The sequence below is a fragment of the Aphelocoma coerulescens genome, chromosome 2 (assembly GCF_041296385.1).
Source record: "Aphelocoma coerulescens isolate FSJ_1873_10779 chromosome 2, UR_Acoe_1.0, whole genome shotgun sequence".
Classification (NCBI taxonomy): domain Eukaryota; kingdom Metazoa; phylum Chordata; class Aves; order Passeriformes; family Corvidae; genus Aphelocoma; species Aphelocoma coerulescens.
In genome coordinates, this window is record NC_091015.1 from 61,374,801 (window position 1) to 61,398,143 (window position 23,343).

At 42.1% G+C, this 23,343-nt stretch overlaps 1 protein-coding gene and 1 long non-coding RNA gene across 7 annotated transcripts in view; one reads left to right on the forward strand and one right to left on the reverse strand.

Moving 5' to 3' along the window:
- Positions 1–23,343, forward strand: part of COA1 (cytochrome c oxidase assembly factor 1) — a 53,874-nt gene that overhangs the window by 12,409 nt on the left and 18,122 nt on the right. For 4 of the 6 annotated variants that reach the window (XM_069007774.1, XM_069007769.1, XM_069007771.1 and 1 more), the window contains exons 2-3: positions 15,930–16,131; positions 20,024–20,290. Coding sequence is in view for 3 of the 6 variants with exons in the window: in XM_069007769.1 (XP_068863870.1) it covers positions 20,285–20,290 (6 nt within the window). In the remaining 3 variants the exon portion in view is untranslated. The remainder of the gene's footprint in view (positions 1–15,929; positions 16,132–20,023; positions 20,291–23,343) is intronic. The other 2 variants (XM_069007773.1, XM_069007772.1) reach the window with 1 other exon arrangement.
- Positions 2,375–6,674, reverse strand: LOC138106698 (uncharacterized). Its single transcript, XR_011149071.1, has 3 exons — positions 6,368–6,674; positions 5,205–5,269; positions 2,375–3,792 (listed from the first exon to the last, which is right to left on the reverse strand). It is a non-coding gene; the product is annotated as an uncharacterized lncRNA (long non-coding RNA).

Here is a 23,343-nt window from a genome sequence, read left to right on the forward strand (position 1 = left end):
GAAGTAGTTCATATAGAAAAGAAACTTTTACTCCTGAATTTATGTGTTTCCAGATGAGATGTGTTTACTTTCATGGTAATGATCAGAACACATTTTACTTAAAATTTTCAGGATGAATATTGGCTGCCTTGGAAATCACTCCCCAAATCCCAGCTCTCTTCCCCTACTTCTTGAAAACCATGGGAGTCATATTCGTTGTCCACACTGGTATTTTAAGTAAGTGGCATGAAGGGTGTGTCAGGCTGCATAGTATGCTGCTGAACAGCAGACCAAATCCTGGTGCTTAGAGGCTGCAGTTGTGCTAAAAGGTCAGAAACACCAAGGACATGTAGTGCACCAAAACTTGCCCATCCTGAGATAGTCAGGAACAGTCACGTGTGTTGATTTACAGAAAAACTTCGTTTGGTTCCTCTTTTTTTTTTCTTTGCAAACCACATGCTCTTGCTCAATGTAAATATATCATGCCGCAATGATTAAGTCCATTTTAGGTTCGTTTCCATTAATCTGTGAAAAGACTGTGCCAAAACCCAGAATCAGCTCCGAAGGATAAATTGTGGGGTTTTTTTTCATTTCTGAAAAAAAGAACTCTGCAGTAGGTTGTCAGTTAGTACATCAAAGGATGCATCTAGTGTACCTCGGTATGCTGTAACGTGAGCTATTTGTTCAGTAGTTAGCTCTAGTTAACTAACATGACTATTCATTCTAAAATAAGCACTCAGGCAGTGTTTGCTCCCAGGCAAATACTTGTTCTGCTACAGTTCTTTCTCAGCTCAGCTGCCTCTGATCCCCTTTGTAAGTGCCGAAGTTGTTAGCCTTTGTAGTCATGAGAGTTAATTACCACTCATTTTGTTCACTTTTCTGCATGGCCAAAAGCTTTTATGTCTTTTACATGATTCGGGAGTGGAAAGACTCGCCTGCATTAAGGGACTGTTTCTTATGCAATATGTGATTAATAGTTGCCAAGAAGTGGTCTGCCACATGTGCGCTGGCAGGTTGGCGGCTGTGCAGCTGCGCTACTAATTACATGGCTGGGCTGGTTAAGCACGGTGCATCTGATGGTGGAGATAGGCTCCAGGGCCCCGCAGGAGATCGAGGGGATGTGGTGGCTAGATGTGGAATCTGGGGACAGATGGGATGGATCTGCTGGGGATGAAGTCTGGACATGTGGAGAGAACACCTAGGAGCCATAATACGAGGTAGTGAGTAAGGAGCAGAGGAAGAAGTTAATAGCAGGCTAAAGCAATTCGTGTAGCAATCAGCTGTGCACAGCATGACCCTTTGGTATTGGGCTGGACTCCCTTAGTTTTGGGAGTGTTTGTGTAGTAGGAGAGGAGCATATATTATTTTTTAGTTTTCATATCAGTCCAAGAAAACTAGGTTTATCTCCCAGCCCAAAAGCATTGTCCCCAGAGAAGTGAATATTCAAACACAGTGTTCTTTAGAGGTTGTGGCCTGCAGTAGCAGGAAGCTCAGCAGAGCCCGCATACTTTTAGTATCTCTAAGTGCTGGTGTTTTTCCTTGAATTATGTTTTTCCTTTTCAGCTAAATAAACCATAGCAAAAAGCATTTCATTGTGTGCTAAGATATTCTAAAGTGCTCTTGTTTCCAAGGGTGACTTTACTGGGGGCAGCGATGCAGTCTCAGAACAGAGCTCTTACGTGTCCCAGTTACAGAATTACTTCCCGTGCTGCTGACAGCTTGATTTGTGAAAGAAAAAAGAATAGCAAAACAAAACTCAACCCACAGCCTGTGCAACAAACACAGACTTGCTGTGCTTTAGAGAAAGTGTCAAACACAAACATTTCAAAGGAGGAAAGCTTCTAGTCTTCATGTACATGATAAAAATCTTTTTAAAAGGATAAGTCACATAACTGTAACTATTTTTAAGGTTTAAAAGTTTCCTGTTTAATACCTGTGGGATAAGTCTGTGCAGCTAGCTGGAGGCAAATTTTAACCTTGACCATTGAAATCTGTTGACCTGTGGTTTGGTACAGAGCTGGCCATTGTTGTTTTTTTTCCTGCTTTGAAATAAGGGATATCTGGGAAACATCTAGCACCGCCCACCCCTCCCCCCTCCCAAACCCAAAAAGATCCACATGTCTAACTGTGTGCTAGACCTGCTTAGCTTAGCTGCTAAGTGTTGCAAAGTAGCCAGATATTGAAAATGCTGCTAATCGAGCAGATGTCAGACTTAGAAACTCATCGTTATGCCTTTATACTGAATCTGGTAGATACTAAGAGGACTTTAAGTGCATGTGTAATTACAGAGCTGTTTTGTTCTGGTTTGAGACTAAGCAGTAGTTATAGAAAAAGAAGACTGAACTGAAGTGTTCTGCAGTTGAGTAAGCAATTTTATTTCTAAAGCAAAGTCTCATGCACTACAGGGCTCATGATTCATAAATCTGGTGCTAAAGGAAGCTGTGTCTTGATTTGCAGCTTATAAAAACAGGATTTTGCTAATAAATGTGTTCTTCAGAATTACAGACCAGCGGATTCTTAAATGCAGAGCTCATGGCTTTGTCTTGAACAGTAGCCTCCTATGATTACTGCATACTGTGTTTTTATGATAGGTGAGACAGCTTCTTCCTGGCCACTTATTTATGTCACCATTAAATGGAGAAAAGGAATTGGGATGACCTAGTCTGGAAGGGGTAAAGCAAACTGCAAAGCATTGCCATTGGTGAAACAAACTTGCTTTAAGCACATTCTCTAGTTAGTCTGAGTCATCAGTTATGTTTGTTCTCTTCTTCCTCCATCTTTCCCTGAGCTGTATTATAAAGCAGTGCTGTGACTGGAATCAATGTGTGAGTGGTCCTGAGAGCAGGTGGGGATGGGGACTGTGGGGAGGGACTGAGCCAAGGCATGGAGAGACAATCAGAGCCCAGTTTGCAAGAGCTGCTTGAGTAAAGTGCTGCCTCTTAAGGAGAGCTCTGGAAGGATGTATCCAGCCAGGGATAAGCCATGCATTAGTCCAGCAACTTCCTTGGTGCCTGTTCCCTGTACTGCCTGTTCTACATCCCATCCCTGGAGTTGCCCCTGTTGCTTTCTCCTGATGCAGGCTTTGGTCCTGGACTGGGTATTCCTCTCCCTGTCATTGCCCCATCCTCAGATGTTCACAGCTGCTCACAGTGCATAATTTTTCCTAAAGTCAGCCAAATATACAGTTTTGAGGATGCACTTCTAGCATGTGCTGAGCTCAGAAATCTGCCTTCACCAATTTAATACCCTTTTAAGAACATGTCAGAAATGTTTTCTTCTCTTAGCATGTCTGTATACACATGTATGTTCATCTCTGTTTCTATCCCATTATTAACAGTGAGCATTAAGTGCAGGTATCAGGGATGAAATGGACTGTAAAATTTCCATGCTGTCTGCCCAAGCAGCACACTGGCTTCAAAAAGAATGCTCAGATGTTTATGAAAGCTAGACTGAGTGATGATGATGATGTCTCTGTGTGGGGGAAAACACTCATTTCTCAAATGGCAAACTTTTTTGAAACTCAGAAATGTTTGCTATCTGATATGACGTCTTTCAGATTTGTGATTCCAGCTTTCTGCTCTGTTAGAACAGCATGTAGATTGAACAAAACAAAGTGATATGACAAAACGTTTTGATATCTTGTCCTAATTCAAGAGAGGGTTTCTCCCCTCTCCATGGGAGAGAGCTGGTTGTCAGCATGGGCTGAGGCTTCAGCAACCCCAGTTTTTGTGACAGTAGCTGTGTCATTGGTTTTGTTCTTCCATAGAACCATGGGACAAAAGCAGAACCAGGGGTGGCATTAGGGTGGCAAATCTGTAGATGGAAGAATACAAATTCAGTTGTAGTGTTGGTTATGCTATTGACCAAGTTCAGCCAATTGCATTTATGTTGAACAACACCCAGAGCCTGCTGGAGCCAGTGGGAGTTTTACCATTAGCTTCCCTGAGGAGTAGGATTTTGCTTGTTGTTTCAATTAGCCATATCTTCATGGGAGCATATGAGAGCAAATGCAAAGGTCTTGAATTGAAGAAACCAGTAAGCAGCTTTATGCATTTACTTTGTTACGCAGGTAAAAGCTGAGACAGCAAAACCCATCTGCTAAGCTTTCAACACATCTCTATAAACCCTATGTTAGGGTAAGAGTATTCTTTCCTATTTTATTTATGGCCTTGGCTGCCCGAATGAGTGCATCTGGAGCTCAGATGTCTGATGCCCTTATTGTAAATTAGTTAACTTGAAAAACTACACACACTGTCAGGTCTTTGCTGTGGAAATGCCAGGCTCTGTAGTTGAGGTGCTTTTGTGTGTGCATATGTTTTTTATGTGAAAAGGCTCTTGAACTTTATGCATAAACACTGTTCTCTGTCTCTATTTTTTTTTTCCCCTCCCTCTTTTGTTACAGACTGTGGACTAGCATTGAATATTCAGGGAAAGCTCCCCAGGGAGATTAGGGACATGGGCAGATTTTAAACAGAGCCCTAATGCATGGACACGAAAGGACGAACATTCTAGTGGGAATACTAGTACAAATTCCCTGCTTTGGGGTCAAAATGCATTAAACAGCTGCTTGCATGCTAAAGATGCTTTTAAAATCAATACAGACAGGAAATTATAAAATCTGTAAATAGAGATGGTGCTCAGTGAGAGTAGAAGTACTTCAGTGACCCCTTTTGTTATAAGTCATACAACAGTATATAGCAGTCCTAGAGAGAAGTGCATCTATAAATCCCTTTCTTCAGGGCTCAGAATCCCAGAACACGCTGAAACTTAATTCAGGTGGGATTTATCCATATCCTTCCATGTCCTGGAGGGCTATGGGAACTAAGACTTAACAGCAGTAGGAATTAGATGCCTTCACATGAGTAAACTGCTGTTATCATCAGTTACTCTGATTTTACTGTTGTGGAAGGTAGCTTATTGTTACATTTAATAAATCTACATTAAAAGAAATTTAATGAAACCATTGCACAAACAAGCAGTAACAGTACATATATATGGGGCTGCTGTGCAGCAGCTAAACTCAAGGTAGAGTCCAGCTGTAAAAACTGGCAACTCGGGATGGGTCAGCATCTGAAACTAGGTTGCATAACAGCAACATGGCAATATCAAAGCTGCAGTGTGGCTTTAATTGCCACACAGCTGGTATTTATCATCTAGCTATGTGCATATTTAAGAATAAATGCTGTTAAAAAATATTACATCCTGAAATAAATATATTGCCTTACTGTTGCTGCACATTTGCTTTATGGGTCCTTCAGCCTGACTCCACATCACTGCTGAGCCCTGTCCTCTGAAATGGAAACAAGTGTCATTTGCAATATAGAAATACAGCAGCATTTGTATAATACTTAGATCATCCAAGTTCCCATTGCAGACCACAGTTTATTACGTGTACATTTCATAAGGCCCATTGCCTCTATTACCACTGTCTCATGTAATGGTAATCCCTAAAAAAGCTGCCATTAAATTGAGGCCCTTTGTTTTACATGCTGCATGCTTGCAGCTGCTGCAAGCATTTGACAGCTTCAAAGTCCATATTTCTTACGTTCCACCTTAGTTTGGGGAAAAAGAACAAGTCTTCAGTGTAGAGCCCTGCAGTACTGCACTCTGTAGCCTGCAGCTTTTCATTGCTGCCTGCTTCCTGACTGTCCCCATAGTTCTTCCTTTTAGCTCCTCTTTGCTTTCTACCAGTTCAGACTTTTTTTTCCAACCTCACAGCTTTTTTCCGGCCTGCCACTCCTAATTGTGCTCTTTAAACCATTCCTTGGAGACATCTTCTGTGCACTAAAAGTTGCTCCCAAGTTTACTCTGCAAGCCAGTTTTGAGGTCTGTGTTGGGTGTACGTATCCCATTTGCCACTTGGAAGACAGTGGTCAAGTCCCACTCTGCAGCTATAAGAAATAGAAAGAACTGCAGCTGCTGTACATGAGAGATATAATTTTGGATTTTTTCAGAATGAGGTGGCCTCTCTAACCTTAGCCTTGCTCTCAGAAATGCCTGTGGTATAGCCACATGCAACAGTTTGTGTTTTGGATGTTAAAAGAGCACAATTCTCTGTGAGAACACAACTGCTGTTGGCATAAATGGCAAGATTTCATTATATCTGCACTCTTACGTGGCCACTAAAGCTAATCGGCCACCAAGGCGAGTCAGACCCCTCTCCACTGGCTGGTCCTTGCTCAAATAAATACTCTGTGAGCCCCTGAGAAGGCACTTCGGCATTAACCGGGATGCCCTTGCACACCCCTGCTTTTCATCCCTAAAATACACAGATGTTTCTTAAACGAGTCTTGTGGCTACTTCTGCCAGGCTTGGCTGTTTCATGGAAATGCTTGAAGAAGACGAAATGCTAAAGGCAGGGAACATTTTGTGAGCTTGTGGTACCTACCTTTCCACTGGAGGCGGGATGCACTGTGCAGCCGTCTTGGATTCTGCTGCTGCCACCCTGCTGGGGCTGCTCCCCCTTCAGTTATGTGCTACATGATGATGGATTAAAAGAGAGGCGGGGAGGAACCCAAAAAAAGCAGGACTAGGGAGTGAAATGAAGCCACCTTCCTTAGCGTTCTTGTATTCGAAGGGGAAGGTGAATAACGCGTGTGTCCGGAAGGTGGCACCGGCGGCCTGAGTCTGCCGGCAGCTCTTGCTTGTCCGGCCCAGTCAGGCGGGCACCGCCGCCCCGCTTGGAAACACCCTCGCTAATCCGGGTTCTCAGCCTCCTTAAAGGCTCTCAGCCTTTTAAGCTTGTAACTAAGCCGGTGCTCTCATTGCCTGGCTCCAGGCCTCTGAGCCCACGGGTAACAGGCTTGGGGGATGACCAGTCATCGGTGTGACTGGGATCTTGGGACTTTGAATAAGCAGCTAAGTCCCGGCGGGGGCAGAAGCTTGAAGCTGCAGGATCTTTAGCTCCTCATTACAGAATTAGTTTTGCTGTTGAAGTGGAGAAAAGCCTGTCTGAAGCCACCATGCAGGGTTGCTTTTTTTTAAAACAATGTCTTGCAACAGACGTGTTATTACACATGCTGGCAAGCATTTCTCAGGTATCACAACTCCAAATACTAGAAGAAGAGACGGTACTTTATTTTCTCTGTTTTGGAGAAATCTTTGTGAATGTGAAAGGTAGACCTGGAGCAGGGGTTTTGCACTGTGATCCAACACTTTCAGGTGAAGCATGAGGTGAGGAGACGCCTTGGTGCTGGAGGGCTCTCAGCTCAGCATCCCTGGGCAGTGAAACTGTTTTGCTGCAAAGGAGAGTAGACAAAATTTTCGAGCACGCTTGAGGAGTCAGATGAGTTAGGCTTTTCTGCAGGAGTGATTCTGGCTATTATGTTTCCTTTTTTGAGATGGAAGATAGCTTTCTTCATTTAGGCAATGGTTTTCCAACCTCAGAAACCACAGGGTTCCATGTGAAATTTTGGAGATATCCTGCTTTCCATGTTGGCCAGTCTATTCCCACTTTTCCTTACTAGCATTATGGCTCTTGGTTATAAAAGGAAAAAAAATGCAACATGTTTTCTTCCTTCTTCTCTTCACCACGTCTCACCTCAGCAGGAGCCCAAACCAGTCTTCTGTGCCTACCACTTGGAGCCAACTGCTGTGGTAGGAAGAAGGCAGGCACCAGGCCAGCTACCGGTTGCGGTGCCTGTGCCAGCCCTCATCTTCCAGCCACTGCCCTCTGCTCCCTCCATGGCAGCCGTTCAGTCGTGAACACTTAGCAGGCAGGAGCAGATACTTGAGGAAAAGCAGTGGTCTGCCTACTGATCATGTTGGTCACTTTTGCAGAAAAACCCAACAAAACAATACCCAAAATATTCCCAAACTTCCAAAACTCTCTTCTGTGCTGGTTCTTAGGCACTATTAGTTTTCATCTAGTGGCATGAGATTGAAAAGCTGTCTGGAGTAAACTCCTCATATCTGGGCACAGTGTGTTACTGTGTGCCTTTACTTTAACTGTGTCCTGAAAGGACCCTTTTTCTTTATAGGTATAAACTGAGTAGCTAGAAGTACAGGTAATTAGGTTCATTTAAATTTTAAAAAGGTTTTACCACTAGGGAGGAAATGTGTAGGTTGAAAATAAGGAGCAGAGGAGAAATTATTTCAAGTTTCACAGTTGACTTTGTGCTGGAACAGATTGCTTTTTCCCAGGTGCTTATCTGCTGTTGATGGCTTTTGGCACTGTGCATGTGTAGGAAGGCAGAATATGCAGCTGGACAAGAGGGCTGCATACAGAGAGAACATTTTTGACCTTGCAGCAGCTTCAGATGTTGCAGTTCCTTCTTATTTCTTCCCATGTCCTTTGTTTCTTATATAGTTTCCTTGCTTGACATAGTTTAGGGCTTGGGCCTCTTGGTTGTTTTTTTCTTCCTTTTTTTTTAAAAAATTTTTTCCTTTTTTTTTTTTTTTTAATTCTTGTTGGTTTACACCGCTTCTGATAGTTTCTTTATCACCTGCTCCCTTCAAGGCAAACTGCAGGGCTGCTTCCCTTCTGCAGCAGCTGTACTGGAGGACTGCTGATGAGGAACAAAATGGGAGCTACTGAGCAGTCATTTGAAGGCTGGCTATTAAAAAGAAAAAAGCTAGCTAATTAGAGCTTAGAGGAAGAGGCAACACTTTGTGTAAAAACACCAGAAGGTAGGCCCTCCAAATCCCATACACTCCCTGTAAATAGCTATAATTAACCCCACAGTATTCAATTTATTAATTAAAATTTAATTAATATTTTCTGTGCTTGACAATCATTTTAGAGGTGGTCAGGAAAACATAGTGGCAGCTGGGTTTCCACAGAGCAGCAGTGGCATTCAAAAGAGCAGAGCCACAGGAGACTCATCACAGTCTCCTGGTCATACCTGTGATAAAAGAGCTGAAACTGGCCACTGGATTTCTGGGAAAGGAGGGGAGGACGGGAGATAATGCAACCCTGGTGTTCTCCTGCACACTTCTGGACATCACCCTACAAATGTAGGACTCGCCTGGATTATCTGAAAGTGGGAGAGAGCAGTGGAAAATGGGTGTCATCGTTACTTACTCACCAATTTCCACACCAATTGAGGGCTGCTGTACAGCACTGTGTTTCACTTGGTTTTGATGTTCTGCTTGGTGCTCTGGCTGAGTAGAGTGAGAGACCTCTCCTGAACTTCATGGACTCCATCAAAGTAGAACAGCTATTGCTTGAAAATGCTGTGGCTGAACTTGGCACACTGCTGTTCTCCTCCAGCATTGAGTTTCCTGGTCATTCATACTACCCATGGTCAGTATGCCAGACACCCATCATTGTCAGAGTACTCTTCTGGAGCAAATCCATTGGTATCCCCGATGGGAAATGTGAGTGTTGTCAGCTGTGTAGAGCGCTCCAAGGTTTGCTTCAAACAGATAGGATGGAAGATACCAAATGTGGAAGATACCAAATGTGTTTCCTTCAGCAAGGGCAGTGCTTCATCATTATTCAAGGTTAGGCAATAGCATAATTTGTGCCCTCACCCATTTCTAGAGCACAACATTTTTTTTCCTGGCATTATAGTTTTTTGACACAGGACTGCTGTGATGGCCTGCAGCATACACCTGTTAGTACTCTTCATAATTTGAACTGGAAAAACCCACCAAGCCCATGAGCAGAAAATACTCTGTAGGGAGAGCACTCCGTAGGGACCAAACTCTTAAAAGTGTGGTCATGAGCCATCCTGCAAAAACTGGCCTGTGAGAAAGGGTCTGCAGTACAGGCCCGGTGAGAATAGCCATGAGGTAAAGGATGTCTTTTATTCCCTATTTGACAGAAGGGTACAAGAGAATGTACTCAGAGTGTGTTGAAACCATATCTCCCAGGTCACAGGGGGAAAGCTTTCAGTACAGAACTGTTATGAGCAAGTGGGAGAGGAGGTGGGCCACACAGACCATCATCACGAACACTTTCTCTCTGCTCCTCTGGATTTAACATGAGGGGTTAGGCAGATTTTTGGTGTACCTTGCTGGCAAGGCCCTTGGTTAAGGCCCTTGTGGAAGTGAAGTGGCATGACATCTCTCAATCCCAGGGAGGCAGGCACAAGCTGTTCAGTGCTATGAGGCCAGAAGTGCTTCCGAGAACTCCCAGAAGCAGAACTGGAGTTTTCCAGTGAACATGAGCAATAGAAAAGATGAGTATCACAATTTGTAGTCTCTTTGGCCTCCAGACTTTGGTGCATAAATGCAACTTTAGGACCATCACAGATCCTACTTGTATGGTCTGTCCTATGGTCATGTAGGAAACCAGCCTCAGACCCATAAGGCCCTGAGTCACATCTCCCATCAGATGTGTTTTCCCAGGTGTGGCAATGTGGGGCTGGAATGAACAAGTTCTCTACCTTTGTGTGAAAAGAAGTGCCCCTGATGCCCTGCAAAGGTGCTCACACAGGGCTGTCCCCATTCTGCCAGCAGCAAGGCCAGAAGGGTGGAGATGAAGATGCCATTGCTATTGCAGTGCTTCTGTTGGCATCAGGCTGGGACATCGGATGTGGCGATGTTGAGTCACAGCAGCGTTTAATCTTGTGTTGCCACACATGGTGAAGCAGGCCCAATCCATTGTTATACTGTTGGTGATTCCAGGTAAATTTCAGCAGAACAGAGGGAGATGGAGATAGATGCTGGGAATCACTGTACACTTCACCCTGAAATGAAGCTCCAAAAGAGCACAGTAATTGTCCAATGACTGTTAGAACAGTCCTTCCTTCCTTCCTTCCTTCCTTCCTTCCTTCCTTCCTTCCTTCCTTCCTTCCTTCCTTCCTTCCTTCCTTCCTTCCTTCCTTCCTTCCTTCCTTCCTTCCTTCCTTCCTTCCTTCCTTCCTTCCTTCCTTCCTTCCTTCCTTCCTTCCTTCCTTCCTTCCTTCCTTCCTTCCTTCCTTCCTTCCTTCCTTCCTTCCTCCCTCCCTCCCTCCCTCCCTCCCTCCCTCCCTCCCTCCCTCCCTTCCTCCCTCCCTCCCTTCCTCCCTTCCTCCCTTCCTCCCTTCCTCCCTTCCTTCCACTTTCTCTCTTGTAAATAATTTTAACTGAATTTTTAGAAAACTACTTTCTGTACCTCTCAAAAATTCATCAGTTTCTCTGATTTTTGCAAAGAGACTAGGGGGAAAGAACAAACCCCAGGCAACTCACTGCTGTTTTGAATTTGACATGCAGAACAACAAATTCATTCAAAATGAGCTTTGCTTTACTGTTAGTCATTTGTACCAACCTGCAATTAAAAGGCTCAGCATTTGTTCTCATCACTTTCTGAAATTACATTTTCCACTTCCTAGGCCCTGGCCTCAGGCAGTGGATTTTTGGAGCAATCGTGTCTTGGTAATTAATGTTTAAAGATGAATGTTGCAACTTCTAAAACAGTGTTGCTGAGTAAACATAACAGCAAAAAGTATACAAAAACTACAAGGCTTTTTACTGGAAGCTGCAGAGTTTGGAGACATTATTCTTAGAGCTCCCAGCTACAGTGCATTTGATTACCCCTTCCTCCATTCTTTCAGATGGAGGAGACAGCCATGCTTAAAAAAAAAAGCAGAGGAAAATAAGTATCACATCTAATCTGTCATTTTTTTGTGCTACTGACTCATCACCACAGAAAGCTTGCTGGGAATGATTAACTCAGAGAGGGAGAGAGGAGACAAATCTTTGACATGGTCTGTAGCTATAACACGACCATTTCGGATTTTTGCAAAAGAGTGGGAGGACAAGAAATAAAATATGAAGGGAGGAAGGGGTAAAAATGGAATGGGAGAGGGCAAATTGTAGTAATAAGTTCCCTTCCTATGTCACGTCCCTTCATTTGTCATGAGTCTGCCTTTTCCCTGTGGAAGCCACAGCTTCCAGTCTGTTACTAACCCAGCTGGATTTACCTGTGACAGCAGCCCATCCTACACAGGGCTTCTGTATGTGACAGAAGTGCTCCTCGGTAGCATTAGCTGAATCTCTCATTGCAGCATTTTTCAGTGCTTTAAAAGTTAAGTTGCTGTATCGCCCCTTTCTAACAGAAATCCTTAGCAACTGAAAAGGCAGTTGGGAAAATCAGCAACTTCAGCATTTCAGGAAGGGGAAAGGGTAGTCTGGATTGAGATTGCCTCCCTGCTTTAGGCATCTGACTTGGGCATTGCAATCCTGATTCAGACCTTTTGGAAGACACACCTCATGTCTAATGTTTCCCAATAGGTTGGCATGATGCAGCTGCTTCTTTGCCTGATAGTCCTGAGACAGGAAAAGTGGGAAAGCGCTTGCAGTCTCATGAGTGATTTCTGTAAAAAGGGGCAGAGGGTCCTACCGTACCATGAGAGGGGTGCTATTTTTTACACACAAAAGTCTTTCCTGGTCTAGCAAAGGCAGTGACAAAATCCTAAACAGATCAGCTGGAACAAGAACAGAATACTGCTTTGGACTAGTTTTCCTTATTTTTTTGCCCTCTTCTTTTCTTTCTTCCAGAAAAGAGAATAAAATTCCCAATCCAACATGCAACTGGGAGGTTGGCTAATCAAGTTTGAAGCAGGTGCTTTGGGCTTTGTTACTCTTTGATACTGTTTTTGCTCAGAAAAAAACCAAAACCCAAAGAGCTCTTGGAAGAACTCACTGTGTCTGATTCTGCATTTAAGTGGAAAAATGGAACCTCCCAAATAATCTTGCCTTTCTGGAAGTGAAGTTCAGGCTCTAAGAAAGATTAGTAAGAGACTCGTTCAGCACTAGTCATACTCATTTGGGTAACAGGCAAGTTTCTGCCTGTGCTCACTTCTAGTATTCATTATAAATGTGTATTAGTGACTTCCTAAGCAGTAATTCCAGCAGAACAGTAAATGAACTATTGCCTTCTGCTTTAATAATTTTCCTGTTCTTTTAGCATGGTTTATATACCATCAGCATGCTGATACATTAAGTGGCTACCAGTGCTTGACTATTTTATTATCCATTGCTTTAGTTATCTGTCCAGACTCCTGATCCTAAAAGGATTAAGCTAATTTTTAGATGATTTTGCTGTTGAAGCACAGTGGTTTTGAATTGTTTTGTTTGTTTGTTTTTATGACCTCCTTAAAGGTTTTCCAGTAAAGATGAGGGCCTGTTTGTACTAAATTTATGCCTGCTTGCTCAAAATAGCTTGCTTTTTTTAATGTTGATTTTTCAGAGTTCTCTTAAAAAACGCAAGTCCAGAAAGCACCTTCTGCAGGATGCAGGGTGCTTCAGTTACACTTCATGTTAAACTTTACACAGATCATTCAGATCATTCAGCATTTTGCTAAAATGAAGCAAATGGAATGGAAAATGCTTTGGTATTAAAAGCAGTGTGTCTTTCAAGAAATGTTTAATCCTAAACAGATCATTCAAATGGAGTGTAATAAAGACTACTGCAGCTAATGAAAAGATTTTGTTCAACTCAGTGGGTTATCAAACAGGCAGAGATAATATGCGTGCCCTTGCTAACAGTGTTCACTTAGCTGTGTTTCCTTTCCTAGACTGGAAATTAGATTTCCTTCTCCATTGTTTATATAGAAAAACTCAAATTATTCAAGAAGATCATGTGGGAGCCACTGTTTTTAGAAGAAAGAGCTGCATTTGAATAAAAGATACCACTCAACTTCATGTTCAGCCACTTAGCAGTAGCCAAAATAAGCATCCTTGCCATGTTTTTGAGCTGAAGCACTACAACAGGCTGTACGTGTCTGCTGCACACACCCCGTGCTGCAAGGAAGGACTGTACAAGAGCCTGCACCAATAAACAGCAAGCAGCCAGCTCACACGTGTGTGTGCATGTATTCCCACTAGTGAGCATGTGCATTAAGCCACCCACGTTTATACACCTCAGGTTGGAAATGTCTATCTTTGCTTTTTTCCTATGCTTCATTCCCAGCTTATTCCAAATCTTGTCCTCAGACTTGACCTTCTTCGTTCTTACCTTGCCTACTTGGAAGGCTTTGGACCTGAATTGAGCAGGTTCCTAACACCTTCAGCTGTCTCCGGACCACGCTTCAATTGGTACATATGTATGTAGAAGGCATTTTGAAAGATCTATGACTGTTGATTTCCAAGGCTGTTTCATAAGGACCAAGACTCAACAAGACGTAAGCAGAGGCACAAGAGCAAATTGGTCAGAGGTACAGTCACCCAAATATCAGGGATGAGGATAAAATTTAGGGATCTGGCTTTTTAGTTGGCACCACAGCATAATTTGGTGTCCTTATTTTGTTTTGTTTCTTGTTCTTTCTACTCCATATTTCTTCACCTTTAGAATTAAAATGGCCGAGGTAATTTATGCTCCAAATTTATTTTCTTGTTCTGAAACTTGCAGTGAATGCTGTAGGTTTTTCTCAAGGAAAACCTTTCTCTAAATCTTTCTCTTAAGGTGCCACATACAGAGAGTTTCTCTCCAGGAGTATGGGGTAGGTAGAAAAAAATTCTATTAGTGAACCTTTTGCTATGTAACCTTTCCTTAAAATGCCAGCAACTGAGCTTCCACAGAGAGAACAACAAATATTGAAAGAGGAATGTGAAGGACATTATGAAACAAGAAAGTAAGAAAAGGGATCTGCTCAGACAAGTTTCTCAGGAAAGGTGATGTAATATGTACTGTAGAAAATCCTAGCAGTTGACATAACTAAGTTTCTTTCTAAATAGCTGTAGATGCCAGCAAGCTGGGAGAAACGAAGTGTACAGCTGGGAATACAGCTGAGCAGACTGTTTTGTCCAAAAGAAATATAGTAGGTGTAAAACTTCTTTTCAGAAGATGTCATTGAAGTTTAATTGAAAAGTGTCCTTTTAATTAAGGCTGAGTGACCACTGAATGAAACTCCTTTCTGTTGAGGCTGTTCTTGGTGATACTGTAAGATTAACTCCTGCAGGCTGGCAGTACTCAGGAGGCTGCTGTTGGGGTGCCATGGTACACAGTTCTGTAGCAAGTGCTCAGTCCCATTCATGGACTTTTGCCAATGTTTATCAAGCTTTTTAACAGCTGTCTTGAGAATTGCCCAACTTTTTATTGACTGACTTGTTCATATTTCAGCCTAGTTTCCTACATAAATGACTGTTCTCAACCCGTGTGTTCTGCACGTGTCTACATCTGTATATATAAAATTTGGGAACCTCCCTCTCTGTTTTAACTGACCTGACAAAGACACACAGGGTCTTTGAGATAATGAAAATATTAGAATTTTGTGGCAGCACGTGGCTGAATACTGGAGAACATCTGGATCTTCTCTTCAGGGGAAAGGCTGCAGGGAACTATGCTCTCTGACAGCCTTGGAGACTCCAAAAGGGCCAGACCTGGAGTATGTCAGGTGTTCTTATTCCACTTCTCACACGGCTTACAAATTTAAAGGTCTTGGTTGCAGACTGGAATGTTTCATCTTAAAAATCACTGGTTCCTCTACTTAGTTCTTCCTGGTAATTATAGAGCAAAATAATGCATGTGCAGAGACTGATACATGCAATGTGCCATTAGAAGTGCCATTTTCAGGTAGGTTAGTTCATAAAAGTTGGATAAACTGCCAAACGAGAAGTCCCAGCTCATGGACTATTGTGGATTTATTCATCATTACAAACAGAGGAAGAACTGTATAGGAGGAATGTCTGTTACAAAAATTCTATTTAGTTATAGGGCTGACAAACACGGTCTGTTACCTCCGTTTTACAAATACTGTTAGCACTGTTCCGGCAGCCAGCAGGCATAGTTTAATGCAAAAGAGTGTGTGGTTATTTTCATAAGGTTTCTATGAATAAGACTGGAGAAGGCTGCAGGAGATCCTTAAGGTTTTTGATGGCACTGCTTTCATGTCAAAATAACATGTACCAACTTCTCTCTTTACTATAAATTGGTTATAAGGAAAACTAAGGTGGTAGGACTGACAGTGCTAGATGTCCTTGAATGGGAGGTTGAGTGGCCATGTTGAAGCCTTAGGAATGTTTGAATATTTTTCCCCTGTCTCTGATACCTACCTACTCGTACATTTTCTCTTTTGTTTTAGGTGGAGTCTGGATAAGAGCTGTCAGGAGGGCTTTTTTATCCAGTTTGAGGCTGAGTGATAGCAATCTTGAGCCACAGTTTTAGAGGAGTGGCACCAAAAAGCCTGATGTCAATGCTGAGCGCTTTACAGGACAAGTAACACTCCCTGCTTCCTCAGCTGCCTGAAAATCAAGCCATAGATACTGACCTTCCATCCATATAAGGTAAGTCAAGGCTGCATCAAGCATGACTGAGTTTAAAATACAGTTTTCAGCCTATCATACAACTGTTTGAAATGAAGCCAGGGGAAAAGTTACTAGAGTGCAATGCTGTGTAGAGGACACACATTGCCAGATCTCTCCCTGTTGTGCTAAAACTACAGTAAGTTATGTCTTGTTAGTACACCCTAGTGCTGTGCTGAAGTTGGGCTACATTTCAAGAGCTTCCTAAGTTACAGCAGCGCTGAGGCTGGAAAACTGCAGTAGAAAAAGCCCTGCTCACTGCAAAACACAGACATGCTACTTGGCCATGACAAATGTTCAAGATTTCTTTGTGCAGCTTTAATTTGCTTCCTAAAATGCAAAGTGCAGCAGACATCTAAGCTGACTGTTTACTTAAGAAAATAAGTCGCAGTCTACTTTTTTTTTTTGTAAAAACCCAAAGATCTCACTTCTTACCCATCAAAGTAACAACTCTCTATTCCTAAAGACACAGTCTCCAGAAAGGTTACTGTATACTTAAAGAGACATTTCAAAATAACTTTCAAAAAAAACCAACCCCAAACCAGTCCCTTCTTCTGGGATACAGTATCCCTAAAGTATCTCTTAAGGTTACTGTATCTCTAAGAGAAACCATTCAAAAGCCTCAATTTGGGTTTTCCTTGTCATTTTCTGGGCTCCATTTAACAGAACGTTTCCCCCAGCTGAGGCTTGATGGCAACAGTGATGTGGTAGGAGGAGCAGAGCAGCTGGCTGCTCTCATTTGGTGTAGAGATGAAATCCAGGCTCCAGTTAGCCTTTAGGCCAACATTTGATAAAAGTCTCGTGTCACACTCGCATATGAAGCCCTTTTCCATTCCCACATAACCCACATGCATACTCTTGTTTCCCTATAGACATCCATTTGTGGCATGAAAAGTTCATGTCAGATATGAAGCTATTTAAATATTTCATGATTTTTTATGTTTATTTTTTTGATATTTGAGCACAGTTGCTAGAAGTGTGAGAATGGTTGCTGCTCCTGTATTAATTTCTTCACCTCTGCACTCCTCAACCAGATGACATTTTAAGCTTTTAAATTGTATAGCGGGGAGCACATTAAACATCAGGTCTGAGAGAAATGGGAAACAACATTATGGGACTGCAGCTTTGGGTGCTGCAAACAGCCCAAATCTCCGTATTAAAAATTAAACACTTTTTTAGTTTAAAGTGTGAACAATCCCTCAAAAAGCTACATGAGATCCATTTTCTGGGTGATGGAATGTATGCCTGCTTAGTTTGCTTCCTATGAGGTTATTAACACTTGCTGCATCTGTAACTGCTGGTTACTGAAGGAAGGACTTAACTCCCTACCAGAACCCTGGGACTAATCAAAACATTGCCATTAACGTTTAATGAGAAAGTTGTTGCTTTCACCAATAAACTGGCTTAAACTGTGCACAAATGGCACATACTGCATCATAGTTAACAAGCAGATTTTGGAAAAAAAACACAGTCAGAGGAGTGCAGCTTGTTGCATAAGCTCAAAATAACTGGCTGATTTCTTCTTACTTTCCCCACCAGTACTGGATATTATGTATGCTAACTAGTATTCATCTCTCAGCAAAGTATCCAGACCTTGTAGGGCCAGTTCTTTCTTCCAGTAAGACCTCTGCATCATAAAACACCCCAGACAAAACATGCCCAGGGGAAAATCCCATGCTTATAGCAGCTTCCAAGCTCTTTCAACCATTTACTTCCCTAGCCGCTTGTCTTGGGTGGAGGAGAATGGCCTGTTAGAAAGGAATGGCCAATACAAATGCAAAAGAACAAATAAGGCACTTGAGAGTGTGTCTAATGGATCCAAATATCCAGGACAGCAAGGAAGTATTGCTCCTCATCTGTACCAGCCTCAAGCAGAGGAACCAAACTGGTAAATTTTAGCTCTGTCAGCCAATTCTGCCATTTTGGAACTGGGACTGGGTTTACACTGAAGAGGCATCACAAGAGGAGAGAATATTTTGGATGCTGTGGGTCCTCATTAGTAAATTTATAAAGATTAAAAAAAACTACCACAGTTTCACAATGCCTTTACCAAGAGAACAGTAAGAGCAGTGAATAGTGCATTTTATTGTAAATGCTTCATTTAACAAAGATTAAATATGCATCTGAACACTGTCACTTTGAGATACATTCCTAATCTGACTTTGCCCCTGCTTATTGTGGTATAAATCAAGAATTGTTCTACCAAAGTCAGCAAAGTCATTATCTAGTTTTAAACTAAAAAGAGAGAAAATCTTGCTTTTTACTTCTACAGCAAATCACATTCAATTCAGTATGAATACAGCGGTATGTTTAAGTGCAATGCAAGAACAGAGACAATTGGAAAATCCATGTCCTAAATTCAGTACAGGGTTCTGGAGCTGAATTTCCATCTGAGCACTCTTGAACACTGCAATAGCAAACCTCCTTTTCCTGCAGTGTAATCTAGTTTATTTTCCCAGAAAATATATTTTCCTTTTTGTAAACAGAGGCCACATGAAACACATGGTTATCTTCTGAGCAAAAATCTCAAAGACCATGGCTTATACATATTAAAAAGCCAACAACCCACAAACTTCTGTTTTGAAGCTAAATGCAGGTTTTTAGTCTATCAACATTTTTATGCCATGCCAGTTTTTTGCATAGTGGAAAATACGCACCTTTAGGAGAATAACAACTATAAGTTGTTAAAAACCGAATTATCTAGGAAGGTAATTTTTCCCATTGTGAAAGTGGCTTGTCAGATATTAGTGAAATGAATTAGTCACTTAGCACACCTTTCACAACCTCTAAAAATTAGATTATGGCCTATGCATTCCCATGAGTAACAGGAGCAGCTCTCCTCTTTGTGTATACAGCAGTATCACTCCACAGTTTCTGATTATGTTTTATTCACATGGAAGCATAAATCTGTCATAAATCAGTCAAAAGCCTAAAACTAACCAAACCAGTTCATATTTCTCACATGAGCTATTCTATTTGCATGCCTTTCCAGATTAAACATTACTTGTGATATAAAAAGATTCCAGATACATGGTACTCAATGGAAAAAGGTTACAGCATGACATTCAGAAGATGTATGCATGAAGAAGAAAGGAAAGCAGGAAAACAACAGGGAAAGAAAGGAACATTTGCATTTGACCATCTCAGTAGAAGAAAGTGAATTGAGCAATACCTACCCAATTTATCCTTTGCTTTATCCCTCTGCTTACTGGAACTATTCAGAGTAGAGAAGTGCAAGCAGGATCTCATCAGTGTATGTAAATATGTGAAGGGAGAGTGTGAAGAAGACAGAGCCAGGCTCTGTCCAGCAGTGCCCAGGGATGGGGCCAGAGGTGATGGGTACAAGCTGAAACACAGGAGATGCGGTCTGAACATCAGGAAACATTTTTTTCACTGTGAGGTTGACAAAGAGCTGGCACAAGTTGCCCAGAGAGGTTGTAGAGTCTCCATCCTTGGAGATACTCAAAAGTTGTCTGGACATCATCCTAGACAACCACCTGTAGGCAACCATGTTTGAGTGGGGATGCTGGACAAAGTGACCTCCAGACACCTCTTCTGAACTCAGCCCTTCTGTGATACTGTGATGCTGCTTTGGTCTCTTGTCCATGAGAAAGGGAGGCAGCTCATTTTCTCAGTTGGTTCCCTTCAATCAGGAGCAGCAAATTTCAGAAATGCAAAGGGTGCTCCAGCAGCCAGGAGTTCTGGAAGAGACCCCAATAAGCACATAAAGTTTGCAGTGGGAAGGAGTGGAATGTAGAGTCAGGATAGGCAACTTTACATCTGGAAAATTAATAGAAACAAAGCAAGAGAGCAAGAATTACGTATTACTTCCACTTCAGTCACTCCAGAAACATTCCCATCCTTATTGTTTCAGAGAGGGAACTGGGATATACCTCATAAATATACATCAAGTGTCACCTGATGACTACAGCTTTGTGCCAGTGGCTTTGGGCGCACAGGAGGAATGCTGAGAGCTACTGTGAAAGGACTTGTCACGTACAAAAGCAAAGCAAAAAATCTGGATGCCTGAATGTTATGAGGTTCAATTTCAGTGCAGACAACTGAGACCTTGGTACTTTCTGGGACTATAATCATATTTTCCAGACTGATTTACCATATCATTCTCCTGCATAGGATGAAGGTAAGCACATCAAGGGGTGCTTTGGTCCCGGAGTTTTATAGTGCCAGTTGCTGGTGCTGCAACACTTAGCTCTGGCCCTAGACAAGAATCCCAGACTGGGGCTGTACTGTGTTCACACTGGAAGAAACATAGTAAAAAGGGTCATATACCTCCTCCATCTCCTGTGACTAGCTTGTCTTCTTGAATGCCAGCTCTCCTACATCTTAAAAAGTATCTGAACTGGACTTAATGCAGTGCAGGGCAACTGAAGAAGTTAAAAGGCAAGTTCAGTGCCAGGTTTAACACTGGATCCTTTTATTGGGTCATATCCTTCCTGGTAAAGCTTCCCATGAGCATGGCAGGACAAGGTAGCTATTTCTTTTTCTTCCTTAAATGAATATTGCAAAAGGACAGTGCCGAGGAGGCTGAAACTTTCAACAACATAAACTTTGTAATGATGAGTTCAAGCAAAAATGCAGCACTTTCAAATCATGCCTGGCACATTAAGGTAACCCTGACAAGCAAGATACAGAAGTGCAAATGCAGCTTTAATGTAGAAGGAGCAAGCTTCTGTCTGAAAATACAACATCTTGCCAAGTTACAAAGAGGGCATTTTTTCATGCTTTGCAGTAGACAATCCTGTTATCGAATGTGGTGGTGCTGTTGAAAGTGGAAGAGGAGCTCTTTTCACATCTTTTTCTAGACCATTTCTGCTTCTAATAAATACAAGTGCTTGCTGAAAAGCTCTGTGCTAAAGTGCCTGGGTTTCTTTAATGGGGACCTCAGAGGAGCACTGCTGGGGTGAACATTCTGTTTTTCCCAGGCATATACAAGTGTATTGCAGAAGGCACTATGCAACTAGTGTTCACAGAGTTTATAATTTCCTGTTGGAACAGCAAAAAAAAGAAGGTCATTGATTTAAACCAGAGAATACAAGTTATTTCCTGCCCACAAAGCTGCCAAATGCTTGGAGTTATTGATTTTTTTTCCTCCCTGCTGCTAACCAAACACTTCTGGTCCTGTCATGGACATCATCAGCTTATTGACTAAGTAAACATAACCCGTTAAGCCGAACATTTTAAGAATAATAGAAAATTATACTGGCTTTAGTAAAAAAAATATAGAAAGGAGAGGAGAAGAAAAACAGTTCCTGAAGTTAATTAACTTTTATGTAGATTCAAGTTTCTACAATATAGATTTGCATCCAAATGAGAGAGCAAGGAATAATTGAAAGAAAATTCAGGGGAAAAAAACCAAAAGCCCTTTCCTAAAAAAAGCCAAAAAGAGGAGGGTGCAGGGAAGCTGGTGCTTCAGATTTTAAGATCTCAAGTAAAAGAAAAAATTACAGTTGAGATTGAAAGGATAAAACCATATGGCAGCAGCATGGTGAAGGCATGTTTTTATTTATTTATTTACTTACTATCAGCAGGAGGTCTGTGCTATTGTCTGCATTTTTTTTTTTTAAGTCAGAGCTGAGCACAGCTGATGCCTGGCCTTGGAACCTGTCAGTTTGAAGATAACACATACAGTATTAATAAATGTGGAACAATACTTGCTGTCAAGTTGGTTACAAGGCAGTAGTTCACTGAAGGGAGCCTGACAATGTCAAAAAGCATTAGACCAGAGCCAGCAAATGCTTTATACTCTACAGCTGAACCCAAAAGATGAATTGATGCCCTGGATGTGACTTTAAGGCATCTGTCTGCTCTGGAGAGCATGTGTTTGTCTGAAGAAGCAGGGAAACAAGTTGCTTTTCCCTCCTCCTCCAGCCATCTGCCTACACGAGGGAGGCAAAGACCAAGACACAAGAGAACAAATCCTAGTATGCTGTAAATGGACAGGGATACCTTACATACAAAATAGTATTTAAAAGTAGGAGTGCACACTCCGGAGAGGTGTTTACAGGCAGCTCTGAACAGCAGGAAGACAGCTACCAGGCTGGGACACTGCAAAGAGGACTGGCTTTCCCCTGGGACTGGCTGTTGCAGGTGGCTTCCCTGGCCATGAGCCTTGCAGTCCTTTGGTGTGAGAGTCAGCAGCGAGAGAAGAGCCAGTGGGAAGAGACACCAGGAGGGAAGTAAACAAGCAGATTACAAAGTGATGAAAAATGAGGGTATCAGTCTTCTACAGTGGCTTAGAAGAAGGTGTGACTGTTTCCTCCACCCCCTCACCTTCATGCCTGTCGACTGAAGAATACCATTAAGGCAGGTAGTCACAGATTATTAATGACCTGTTAACAGCTTCTTTAATTTTCTAATAAGTGCCAGCTGCAGCTCCTGTAATTATTCTGCTGGTCCTACAACATGCCCGGTGCCAGCCTGCAAAATACTTTATTTTTTTTGTCTGGAATACATTGTCGTGCTCTTAACATGTGCATACTACACATAGGCAATTGCATGCCTAAGTAAAATTACATCTTGGGCTGTAAGAGCACTTTGCAGCCATTAAATATTGATATCTTCCAGCAAAGTAGGAACCAGGAAGTGTTAAGTCACTTATTTTTGCATGTGTGAATTAAGACACCCAAAGTTTATAGTTTTAGCCACAGTGATACAGTGAGTCAGTCCCTGAGCTGCTTGTGAAACCTGGAAGCACTCTTCTGCTTTGTTTGTGCTGGTATCATCTGAACTGCAAAAGTCATGGATAGGTTGGATGTAACACTAAGCAGGAGCTTTTTCTATGTAAGCTGAGGTCCCTAGGAGTCATATTGTATGAAAGTGATGGTATCCATCATGCTTTCTAATTCCCACCACCACAGAGCTGAGTAGCATGTGATGGGAAAACAAAACATAAACAAACAGAAATGGATCACAGCCTACCTATGTGTCTCACATATGCCACATTTGTCAAATTTCATTGTGTTGAGCCCTTGGTAATCTAGTGTTTAATCAACAAACCCCGCATACAAGTATTTGAAGATTACTGTTTTCTGAGGAAATAGTGTATGTTGCTAGCAGCCCTGTCTGAAAGCTACTAGTGAGGATGTGTCTTGAAAATGCTGAGTTTTCAAAGATCTTTTAGAAGACAGTGATCTTGTAAAGGTATCACCTGTTGAGCACACACAAAGCACACAA